The sequence below is a fragment of the Pelodiscus sinensis genome, chromosome 3 (assembly GCF_052426305.1).
Source record: "Pelodiscus sinensis isolate ZL-2025 chromosome 3, ASM5242630v1, whole genome shotgun sequence".
NCBI classification, from domain to species: domain Eukaryota; kingdom Metazoa; phylum Chordata; order Testudines; family Trionychidae; genus Pelodiscus; species Pelodiscus sinensis.
In genome coordinates, this window is record NC_143054.1 from 123,744,948 (window position 1) to 123,757,056 (window position 12,109).

General features: G+C 45.4%; 2 protein-coding genes across 8 annotated transcripts in view; one reads left to right on the forward strand and one right to left on the reverse strand.

Moving 5' to 3' along the window:
• The window catches only part of WDR27 (WD repeat domain 27), a 212,773-nt gene extending 211,789 nt beyond the window's left edge, over positions 1 to 984 (reverse strand). For 2 of the 5 annotated variants that reach the window (XM_075924675.2, XM_075924672.2), the window contains exon 1: positions 769 to 984. The gene's annotated coding sequence lies outside the window, so the exon portion shown is untranslated. Of the gene's footprint in view, positions 1 to 552; positions 741 to 764 lie in introns of those variants that run through there. The other 3 variants (XM_075924678.2, XM_075924674.2, XM_075924676.2) reach the window with 2 other exon arrangements.
• Positions 484 to 11,801, forward strand: C3H6orf120 (chromosome 3 C6orf120 homolog). Of its 3 annotated transcripts, none has more exons than XM_006121976.5 (2): positions 484 to 501; positions 10,084 to 11,801. In XM_006121976.5, the coding sequence occupies exon 2, from the start codon at positions 10,137 to 10,139 to the stop codon at positions 10,692 to 10,694; it is 558 nt and encodes a 185-aa protein (XP_006122038.1). In that variant the 5' UTR covers positions 484 to 501; positions 10,084 to 10,136; the 3' UTR covers positions 10,695 to 11,801. The 3 variants fall into 3 exon arrangements, with proteins under 3 accessions (XP_006122038.1, XP_075780801.1, XP_006122040.1); XM_075924686.2 differs by lacking the exon at positions 484 to 501 and adding an exon at positions 5,681 to 5,880; XM_006121978.5 differs by lacking the exon at positions 484 to 501 and adding an exon at positions 5,910 to 6,347.
• Positions 11,802 to 12,109: the final 308 nt, after the last annotated feature.

Consider the following 12,109-nt stretch of genomic DNA (forward strand, 5'->3'; position numbering starts at 1 on the left):
ACATAGCAGGTAGTTACTTTGAAAGAATGTCAAAACACTGTCAAGCTGGAGGACTTCTTACTCCGACTCCTTTAATCCTCATTGTACAAGGAATAAGGGAAGTCAGAGGAAGAGTGCTCTATTTCAAAATAAATGTTGTATAAACACTCTCCATTTCAAAATAAACTATTTTGAAATAAGCTATGTAATTGATGTAGCTCAATATGGGTAGCTTATTTCTGGTTAAGCCCTGCTATGTAGGCATGTATATTATTTATCATGAGTAAGAAAATGTAATAAACCAGATTTTTGGGTGGTGGGCAGACTGGGCACCCCACTGGTCCGGATTATCCACTGGTCCTGCACCCAAAAGGCTGAGACCAGAGTCTGGGAGAATATTTTTTTCAAATTATTATAATTTTCTTCTTGGAAACGATTGGCTGGCTTCTGCCCCTCCCCCTTTCCATGCAACAGCGGGACACGAGTCCGCCTCAAACTCCAGGGAACTTTCTGCGGGGAGAGGTGAGTCTCGCCGATGCCACCACTGGGCTCCCCGCAGCGCGTGGGGCTCACCCGCGGGCCCCGACTTAAAGGGGCGCAGCAGGTGCCCGCTGCCGCCAACCGGGACAGCGCGGACCGAGCGCTGCTTGGGGCTGAACGGTTTCATATCCGGGGCAGCCCGGCTCCGCCTTTCCCTCCCTCGCCGCCCGCCCGGGCCCAGGCTCCCTCACGCAGCCCAGTGCGCACAGCAGCGGGGGGGGGGGGGGGGGCACGCGGCTACCTACTGACGTTTAACGTTGATTCTAACGTCCGAGTCCCGCAGCGCGTGACTGTGCGCGCAGCTCGCACCGCCGGCGGGGCGGGGAGCGACGGAAGCCAAACCCGGCACCGACGGGCGTCTCTGTTTCCATGGAGACGAGAGAGCACGTGGTCAAGCCACGTGAGTCGATCGGTCCCCGCTGTGTTCCGCCCTGGGTCTGGGCGGCCAGTCAGCAAGAGATGTTTGTGACGTCACAGCTGGGTAGTGCTCGTGCCTTACCACCGTCCCTGCCTCCCGTCGGTCTTCCCTGCATCCCTACGCCCCTTGCTCGCTGCGGGGAACGCCCCGTTTCTCAGGTAGCAGAACTGTTCTGCCTTGTCTCTGCCCCTGCAGTAAGGGTGGTAACTAACAAGTCATTTACTAGTGGAGTAGTCTGTGGAATCATCCTTCGCTTGACTAGTGGATAGGCACATTTCAAAGGAGGAATGCGGGATTCTGTGTGCAGCCCAGGGCCAGCGGGAAGTCCTGCTAACTCCAGGTTTCCAAGGGCGCTTACCCTTCAAAATGCACAAGAGTCCCCCTTTCCCCCGGGGATATCCCGCTGGTCCTGGGTTGCATGCCAGGTGCCAGCTTTGAAATGTACAAGAGTCCCCAGTGGAAGCTCTTGTGCATTTCAAAGCGGAAGTGCTCTCAGGGAGCCTGGGATCATCAGGGGAACTCAGATTCTCTGGCTGACCCCAGGCTTCATGCAGCCCTGCCATTTTGAAATGCCACACTAGAGCCCAGGATCAGCTGGGGACTCCCCAGCTGACTCCGGGTTCTTAGGAAATGCTGCTGGGAGCCCGGATCAGGTAGGGAGTCCCCGACCCTGGGCACCATGCAGAGTTGCCATTTTGAAACACCGCAGCAGCATTTCAAAGGGGCAGTGCTGCACAGGGCTGGGGTATGGACTCCATGTAATATTGCCACTTTGAAGTACCCTCTCTTTCCCCCCTTTGCTGCCTCTATCCCAAGGGGGAGGGGGGAATCAACTAGTCCACTCAACTATCCGATAAGCATTTGCTTATCAGATAGTCCTTAACATCCTTACCCTGCACAGGGGTGACACGCGGTCAAGTCTGGGGTAGAGGGAACTGTGATGGCGGCGCCACCTGCCCTTCGATGGGGATGGAAAGAAGCAGGAGGGTCAGCCCTATAGCTGCAGGCATACACACAGCCAATCGCTGCCAGACAATGCATAGTCCACATACAGCCACCCACAGTGCACAGGCATGCACACCACAGACCTGCTCTGGCTGCCCTTTGTTGGGCACTCACCAAGCTCCCAGATTTTGAACTCATTGGAGCCATGTGATCTTTGTGCCATTTAGTCTGGGTATGTTCCTCTCATTGTCTCTTCCTTTGGCCTTCACCTTAAGACCAGTCTCGAACCCCACAAGATTCCCCAGTAGCTTAATTGTGCCTTTACCAACATCCCAGCCTTGAGAGTGCTGCTCTGAGTCACAGTTTGCCCTTCAGGAACATATGATAGATGAGACAAATGTAGCCCACTGTCCAGCTGGCTTCAACAGCAATTGTGAGAACTACAAGTTTGGACTCAGAGGTGGAAGTAAGGCAATGCACCTCAGTGTACAGCTCCAGTGAGAAAGAACTGGCTGGCACTGGGGTGCTCTGCTGCAGGATAAGGCATGAGACACTTCCAGCTGTATTCCCAGTGCTCTGCTGCTGGCTGGCACAGTAAGCAGCAAGCAGCCAGGCAAGTTAAAGGGGCTGGTTGGGGTCACGCTGTAGGAGGTCCTGGTGGGGTGTCTGCATCCCAGATTCTGGTGCCCCTCTCTTGCTGTGCTGGCTGGATGCCGGACAGCACAGGAACAGCAGCAGTGTAGTCTAAGAATCTGTCCACAACCTGATAACCTAGCCGTGACTAAGAATTCTCCAGCCCCCAGGCCAGCCCCGAGCTCCTCCACCAGTCTGGGAGTGCCTCCAGCCCTGAGCCCCTCACGCAACATAGCATCATTTAGCAAGGGCAAGAGGGGTCCCTCCAAGAATCATTTGCTCTTCTTCCCCTTCCCTTCACTATCAGGTAGTGAAAGGAAAGCACTGGGCAGTGAGGGGAGGGGGCAGAGGAGTAAGTGACACAAGCTGTGTACTTTCCTCTTGCTCTCTAATAGTGACAGGAATTTTACATAGATTTGCAAACATCCCAAGTAGCAGGATGTACCCCAAATAAGGGCATGTTAGGTATCTTACACAACTTTTAGTCAATTGTAGATATTATTAGAACGACCAAGTTGAGTATAAATATAGGTGTAGGAAGGCTAATCAGTAGGAGGGACTGGACAAGGTATTCCAATATACAGTTGACTTCCGATAATCCAGAACCTTTGGACCAAGGTGGTGCCAGATTATCATATATGCCGAACTATCAGGAGGTGCTATAAGCTGGTTATATACTGTGTATGTACTGGTTATATACTGTGTATATACTGTGTATGTATATATATATATATATATATATATAGTATATACTGTTTATAAAGTGTTTTAACCCTTTTTATTGTAGCACAAGCACTGTCCAGCATCACACAATGCCAGTGGCAGACTGACTCGGTCCTGTCCAGTTTCACTCAGTTCAGCTGCTGCCATTGCTGCCTTGTAACTTGTTTTTTACCAAAGCTCACTCACTAGGCTCTTGTTATTTTGATACTGGACTATCGGAAGTCCCATATAATTGGATGCTGGACTATTGCAGTTTTACTGTACCTTGCTTGAAGCAACTAGAAGCTGGACCTGTTCATTCTGGCACATGCATTGCGAACACCTCTACATGTGGGGAAAGAACGAGGCCACTACCTCCTATCCAGCAATTATAAGGATGCTTATGGTTGAACTACGTATGATTTATAGAAATAAGTACATGTATATCTATATCCTTAAAGTTGTGTATTTTGCTAGGTGTGGATGTTCCTATATTGTCTGTGCTAAAACTACCCCCATTTAGTGGAACAGATATATGTAAGTCTGTATTGTTTCTTTTTACTTATTTATGTATAATCAAGTTAGAGGTAGAGCTTGTCCTTTGTGTCTTCTGGCTCCTTTTGTATCTGATATCTTGAACACACAACAGCTGGGAACCCTGTGTCCAGACCAAAAGGTAAACTGGAAGGATTATATTGAGCCCATGAGTCATACATATAACTGCACCCAGCATGTGTCCACTGGGTTTTCCCCATTTTAAAAAATATTTGGCTGGCACTGAATGTAATCTGGTTCTGGGTTTCCCCGACTCAGGAGATCAGGTGGTGGAGGTGGAAGAGTATATCTCCCCTTTGATTCTGGTGAACAGAGGTGAAAGTAAGGTGGTGTACCACTGTGGTAAAAGTCAGATGGGGTGCTCTGCTGAAAGAAGAAAAATGGCCACAGTTAGCTGCTTGATGAGAGGAGTAAAGACCAGGGCTTTGACTAGTGCTGCTGTGGAGCACTGTGCAGCAGGACGGTCTTGGAAACATTTAAATTGGTGGTGACATGATATTCAGTTTGAGAAGTTTTTGACTAAGAAAAGAGATGGGGTGACCCTTTTAATAAGTGGAGGCAAGGACATTCCCCCAAGGTCCAGGATGCTTCAACAGCAGTCGTGGAAACTACAAGTTGTGGACTACAAACTGTGGTATGTTGGGAGAACTTTATGATTCCTGCCAGGATGTACCCTCTGCTCTCCCAGCACTGACTGAGCTGGGAGAGCATAACAAACAAGCATAAAGGAAGCAGCTGGATTGTATTCCTGTTCTGTGTTCTTTACAGAATAAAGTCTGTTCCTGGTGGTTTATCTGAGTGGGTCTAGTCTGAGGTGAATACACACTGACACACAACAGAGCCTCAGGCCCAATTTCCCCTTATAAAAAGTCACCAGGGAGGTTTTCCCTATCTTGAACAACCTCATACTGGGCTAGTGAACAGGAATTAAGGCTATTCAAATAAGACACAGACTTTGTAGAAAGTTTGTTAAATTCAGCATTCATTTCTTTAGCCTCCACAAGAGATACACAGATCAATGCAAAATGAGATACACCTGTATTTGGTTCCCAGCCATCATTCCCTCATCATTTCTTGAAATTTAGATCACTCAGGTATCTCCCCAGTCCCTCTCCTAAATCTCAAATCAATCTTCTCTTTCAGTTCAGGTCTGAGAGAGCAAACCTGGTAATTTTACAATCCCCTTTCTGTCCTCTTATTCTCCTGGTAAGCCTCAAAGCCTCCCTCCCCAAACAGGTGATTAAGTTCTGCTATCAGGTGGTCTACTGTTTGGTGACAATTTATCTGGAGTTCATACTTAAAACTGCTTTTACCTAGGTTGCAGCAAGCGTTTTGTTCTAGGGGAAGGCTTATTGCATTATTAATGATCCTTTATGACTGGCCCACTCAGAAAGACAAAGATGGGTGAGCTAATATTTGCTATTGAACCATTTTTTGTTCCTGAGAAAAGCTTTACATAGAGCTCTTCTTCAGGTGTGGAAAAACTAAAGACGTGTCTGCACTCCAATCTCAAGCCAAGCGGGCTGATTTACAAAAGCCATCACTGCAGTGGCTACTGGTCACACTATCGCCCTTCTGTTGCTGGTGCGCCTCGTCATGAGAAGTGCCTCCAACAATTGAAGAGGGGCAGTTTGGGGGTGTCTAAGAGCTCGGGCACTCAGCTCTGCACAGCTCCCCATTAGGAGCACAGCCGTACCCCGGGCATGTCGCCTCGCTAGGAGTGGCTGGGGAGCTGCGCAGGACTTCTCTCCCCCAGCGGGGTGATCCGTGCGCGGGGTCCGGTCAGCTGCTGCGCTTCCAGCAGGGTCGGCTGCACACGCCTGCGGGAAGCCCCAGGGGCGGGCGATACGGGCTGGACCCGGGAGACCCTCCCTGGCACCCCCGCCCCCGTGTAGCCTCCTGCACTTCCGGTCTCTAGCGGGAGGGGGGCAGCTGCCCGGCACGGTGGCCCCGCGTCCGGTTGCCATGGGGACGCCTGGAGGCGGGTCAACGCCGCGCCGCCGCCGCCTCCCTTGGCCACAGAGTCTCTCGCGATAGCTGGAGGCCCGCGCCCCGCTTGGCCTGGCTCGGTCTCGGCGGCGGGGCGGGTGGAGCTGCGCGGCCTGGGGGTGAGCGCGGGGCCGGGGTCCCAGGGCGGGAGGCAGGTGCCGGGAGCGCGGGGCCGGGGCGCGCCGCTGACACCTGCCCCGGCTCAGGCAGCGAGCGGGGCCGGGCCCGGAGCCTGGCTTGCGGGCGGGAGGCTGAGCCCGCCGCTCTGTGGCAGGGCGAGGCCCGCGGGCTCCGCGGTGATGTCTGGAGCAAAGCGCCTTTCCGGGGCCCTGCGCGGCGTGTGCCCGTAGCCCGGCACGAGGGCCTGTGGTGGTCAGCGCTTCCGCCGCCCCCGCGGGGCCACCCAGAAAGCAGGTTCTCCCGCTCGCCAAGCCGTTTTGTTCCTGGCATTGTCCTTGTCTCATTCGGCCCGGCCTTACCCCTCCGCAGATGTAGCTTTTTATAGCGCCTGGTGAACCTCGCTTCCTTGGGCTTCTGACACTCCGTCCTTTCCTGCCTCTCCTAGGCTGCCGCCTACTTCTTCAGGGTAAAGCCCACTCCTCCTACCCCACTGTGGGCTGTGTCCAGACGAAAATTTTTCCGGAAAATCAGCCGCTTTTCAGGAAAAACTTGCCAGCTGTCTACATTGGCCGCTTGAATTTCCGCAAAAGCACTGACTTCCTATGGTAAGAAATCAGTGCTTTTTGCGGCAATACTATGCTGCTCCAGTTCGGGCAAAAGTCCCTTTTGCGCAACACTTTTGCGCAAAAGGGCCAGTGTAGACAGCCGAGATTTGTTTTCTGCAAAAACGCCCCGATCGCAAAAATGGCGAGTGGGGCTTTTTTGCGGAAAAGCATGTCGATTGGCCACAGATGCTTTTCCGCAAAAAGTGCTTTTGCGGAAAAGCATCCGTGCCAATCTAGATGCTCTTTTCCGAAAATGCTTTTACCGGAAAACTTTTACGTTAAAAGCATTTCCGGAAAATCATGCCAGTCTAGATGTAGCCTGTGTTTTCTTTTCCTCTGCCCTCCTATTAGCGACCTCCTCGCACTGCCTCAGTTCTTCCCATGGTTTCATAAAATGCTCATTTACTTTTCCATCTCTTGTTTCTTCTTATGAATATCCCACTGTTGCCTCAAATTAAAATGGATAAGGTACTCAGAGCATGAACTCTCTCTCAAACAATCTGTCCTTTATCACTTCACAAATTCACTTAAATCCCTCCAGTTTTGTATCATCTGCAAACTTTGTAAGTGTATTGTCTATGCCATTATTATCTAGAACTGATCCCTAAGGGACCCCACTCAATATCCTTTTTCAGTTTAAAGTGTCTTAGGCTGTGTCTACATTGGCATTATTTTGCACAAAAACATGCTGCCCGTCTACGCTGGTGGGGAGTTCTTGCGCAAGAACACTGACGTTCTAATGTGTGAAATCAGTGCTTCTTGTGCAAGAACTATGATGCTCCCACTCAGGAATAAGCCCTCTTGCGCAACTGTTCTTGTGCAAGAGGCCAGTGTAGATAGGCAACGTGAATTTCTTGTGCAAGAAAGTCCGATGACTAAAATGGCCATCAGAGCTTTCTTGCGCAAGAGAGCGTCTACACTGGCATGGATGCTTTTACACAAAAGCGCATCTTTTTCGCAAAAGCACATGCCAGTGTAGACGCTCTCTTGCGCAAATACTTGAATGCAAAAACTCTTGCGTTAGAGTATTTGCGCAAAATCTTGCCAATATAGACGTAGCCTTAATGTTTAATTTTGAAGCTAGCTGAAATTTACACAAAAGTTTGATTGAAATCTCATGAAGGGAGGGATTGTGTTCTGTAGGAGTGGAGAGTACCTAGTTCATTTTGGAAGCAACTATAATGCAACTAACTGATTACATTAATATTCAGTGATAACTTTTGTAGTGTTTTTTAATGGAGGTGATAAAGTCTATATCCAGAGTAGTAGTTGAAACTTATTTTGACAGAGATATGACACTGATAGATTTAGAATACTTAATTTTTAAATGCAAAAACTTGTCATGTTAAACCAGGCATGATACTTGGAAATGAAACATTGCCTCTTTGCACATATTTCGTACATGGCTTTTTTGCATTCAGTATGACAGGATTTGTTATGGGAAACAGCTCTGAATTTCACTTATGTATGCAAACTCAGCTTTTAAAGTAACAAAATTATAAATCAAAGAATACACTTAAGTTTATAAGGACCAATGATTTGAGTAGGGCTGTTAAGCAATTACATTTAATTGTATAATTAAAAATGTGCAATTAATAGCAGTTAAACAATAGAATGCTGTTTATTTTAAATATTTGGGATGTCTTCTACATTTTCCAATATATAGATTTTAGTTACAACACAGAATACAAAGTGTACCTCGTTCACATTTTTTTTAATTACAAATATTTGCACTGTAAAACAAATTGTATTTTTCAATTCATCTTATATAAGAACTGTAGGGCATTCTATTTTCATGAAAGTTGAACCTACAAATTTAGATTTGTCCATTAAAAAAAAAAACCAACAACAATCCTGCATTCCCAAACAAAATAATGTAAAACTTTGGAGCCTACAAGTCCACTCAATCCTACTACTCATTCAAACAGTCATTCAAACAAGTTTGGTTACAATTTGCAGGAGATAATGCTGCCTGCTTCTTATTTGTCACCTGAAAGTGAGAGCAGGTGTCTGGATGGTACCATTGTAGCTGGCTTTGCAAGATGTTTACATAACAGATGCACTAAAGATTCAGATTCTCTCTTCCCCCTTCTGTCCCAGGCTCTCCCCCTTCCAGAGGTAGTGCTGGCCTGTGACCACATACCAAAATTAAGTTGCTCTCCTGAGCAAAAATTATTGCCCACCCCTGGGTAAAACATTATATTGAACCAGTTAACTGCTTAAACAAGAGTGAGTTGCCTGGGGTGTTCCATCCCCTCTCTCATTCTGGCCTGGTTGGTGTGCCCCCTGCCAACAGCATGCTGCTCAGGCCATGCCAAGCCCATTGCAGGCAGGGGCTGCTTTGGCTGGGTTGAAGCATCCCCACCTGTGGTGTGCTGCTCAAGCTAGGCCCACGGTGGGCCCTGCAGGGGGCTTCTCCAGCCTCCATGGTTAACCATAACTGGTAAACATCACCCTTAGTCATTCACATGCCTAGTTCCAGAAAACATGTGTCCAAGCTGATGGTTTCTGCTTGATAGTGATCCATAGCAGACAGATGCATGTTCTTTGTCATCTGAGTGATGCCACCAACAGAAGGTTGATTTTTTTCCTCTTTTGGTGGTTTGGGTTCTGTAATTTCTACATCATACTGTTGCTCTTTTAAGACTTATGAAAGCATGCTCCATACCTCTGATTTTGGGTGGCACTTCAGATTCTTAAACCTTGGGTCAAGTGCTCTTAGGAATCTCACATTGGTACTTTGTGTTTTGTTAAATCTGTTGTGAGTGCTCATAAAATGAACATGTGCTGTACCATCATTTGAGTGTGTTATAAAAGTGCCATGCTCTCACTTTTTGGTGTTATTTTAAGTAAGCAGGCAGCATTATCTCCAATCATTGTAAACAAACTTGTTTGTCCTAGGGGTGCGTCTACACAGCACCCTAAATTTGAACGAGACAATTTGCACTACACAAATTGTATATCTTATTTAGAATCTATTTTGAAATAACGTATTTTGAAATTTGGAGTGTGTAAACAGCGTCAAATTTTGAAACAATGCGCTACTTCAAGCCATCCCTTAACTCTTGTACAACAAGATTTACTGGGATGGCAAAATAGCGTGCCTGTTATTTAAAAAAATAACCTTTGGTATCCTGAAATAGCCGTGCTGTACTGTAGATATACTCTTAGTGATTAGCATATGTAGGACTGAGTAGATCTGTAGGCTCTGAAGTTTTACGTTGCTGTTGAGTTCAGTTATGTAACCAAATCTACATTTGTAAATTATACTTTCACAATAGAAAGATTGCACTACAGTACTTGGAATTAAACATTTTTACAGAGCATATATTTGTAATCAAAGGTGAGCACTGTACACTTTGATTTTAATTAACACAATATAATATTGAAAATGTAAAACAAATTCACAAATATTTAATACCATTCAATTTGGTATTCTATTGCTTAAATGTAATTAATCATGATTTTTCTGAGTTAATTGTGTGCATTAACTATGCTTAATCAAAAGCCCTTCTTTTGAAACAGAATTTGAAGTGATATCTTAAAGTATCCAAGTGTAGACCACATTGAAACATGAATTTTCTTTTATATTAACAGGATATTTACAACACATGATGTTGGAAGAGTTCCTCTTACAGCAAACATAAGTTATGGCAGCACATTGGAAGAAAATTATAGTAATCCTTCTAGCAGCTCAAGTATTGCTTATGGGTGATGGCTTTGAGGAAGAGGATGTACCTGATGAGTGGATTCTTCTTCATGTAGTCCAAGGCCAGATTGGAGCTGGAAACTATAGCTATTTGAAACTAAATCATGAGGGGAAGATAGTACTTCAGATGCAGAGTTTAAAAGGCGATGCCGATTTGTATGTATCTGATATAACCCTTCATCCCAGTTTTGATGAATACGAATTACAGTCTGTAACTTGTGGCCAAGATGTTGTTTATATACCAGCTCACTTCCGCCGCCCAGTAGGAATAGGAATATATGGTCATCCCTCTCACTTGGAGAGTGAGTTTGAAATGAAAGTATATTATGATAGAACAATTGCAGATTATCCATTTGGTGAGGCTTCCTACAATCCAGAAGAGATGGAGGCAAGCCAGAAGCACTCTCATTCAGCAGAAGATCAGTCTCAGGATGAGGATTCTATATTCTGGACTATACTCATTGGAATTCTGAAACTAATACTTGAAATTCTTTTTTAAAATAATCAGCTGGACATACACTGGACTGGAGTGCACTTATAGCCTATGACATTGAACATGAATGGCTTGCTGTGAGCTTTGGTACTTTTTTTTGTAAAGTTACCTGAAGAGGTATTCAGGTTATCTTTTCTATGCTGAGGAGGGGAAAAGCAAAGCCATATTTAATTTTGTATAGGCACCCCACCCTCCCACCTGCCAGAGATAAAATGAACAGAAAGCACAGTATTTGTATAATTTTCTTTATAAATCAGGGTTAAAGTGAATGTACAATAAAGGGAACCTTATTAAAATGTCACTTTGAATAGGTGCATAAGAAAACGGACTTTGATAATTCATTGTATTTTCTATTAAAGTGACACTTAATTTTATACAAAGAAAAGTTGTAAAATCTGAAAGGTGCGATTTTAACAACCTCTCCCAATTTAAAATAAAGAACTAATTTTCTAATCTCTTTGCCATGTGAACAGATCTTTAGCAAGTGGCACTTAAAGCTGGCAACTGTTGGAATTTGAAAACAGTGTAGCAAAGACCAGGAAATATCAACATTTAAGGTGAATGGTGATTCTAGGTACCTAGTTAGAACCAATTTAAAGAAGCCTGACTTTTCAAAGGGCAGGTCCCCAGGGCTTTTTCAATCTGCTCTCTAAAGTATCAAGTTGGGAATTTAAACTGAGGCACCCAAAATCACTTTTTAAAATCATGACCTGAATGAAGTGTCATCTTTGCTTTCTCTATAGGAGACCGATCTTTCTAGTTGAGAAAGGATTATAATGAATCAGTGGTTCAGATACTTTTGTGTGTGTGTGTGTGTGTGTGTGTGTGTGTATATATACACACACACACACACACACACACACACACACACACACACACTATAGTGTCACTAGTCATTAACTCAGTCTGCATTATCATAAGCAGGAAAAGATTCCTCTCACTACATGTATCCCATTTATTAAATTTAATCACAGTCTTAGTGCAACTGCCACAGAATCTATTCTTTATGATACTTGGTGCGTCTTTATGAAAATTACATGTAATTAACTCCTGAGGTGCAAAATATTTTCCAGTTAGACTTAAAGGAATCCTAATAAATGAGACTGGAATTTCTGGGAATGCATTGACATTTTTTGGATATTATTCCTGTAAGCTTTAAAGTCATGGATTTTTTTAAATTGAAGCAGCACTGATTACTTAGAAGGAATCTGTATGCTTTGCTTTGATTGAATCCTGGGGAATAAAATTGAGTGCTATGCAAATACCTAAACTTGTGTAATTTTCTCTCCATGTAGAATTTATTGCTATGAGGCATTGGCATATAAAAGTGTGTTACTGTAAACTGCCTCTGAGAAGACTTTGTGAAAAAGTTTCCCCTCTTAAATGGAAATTTGAGATGTCAGTCTAAACTGACATAACAG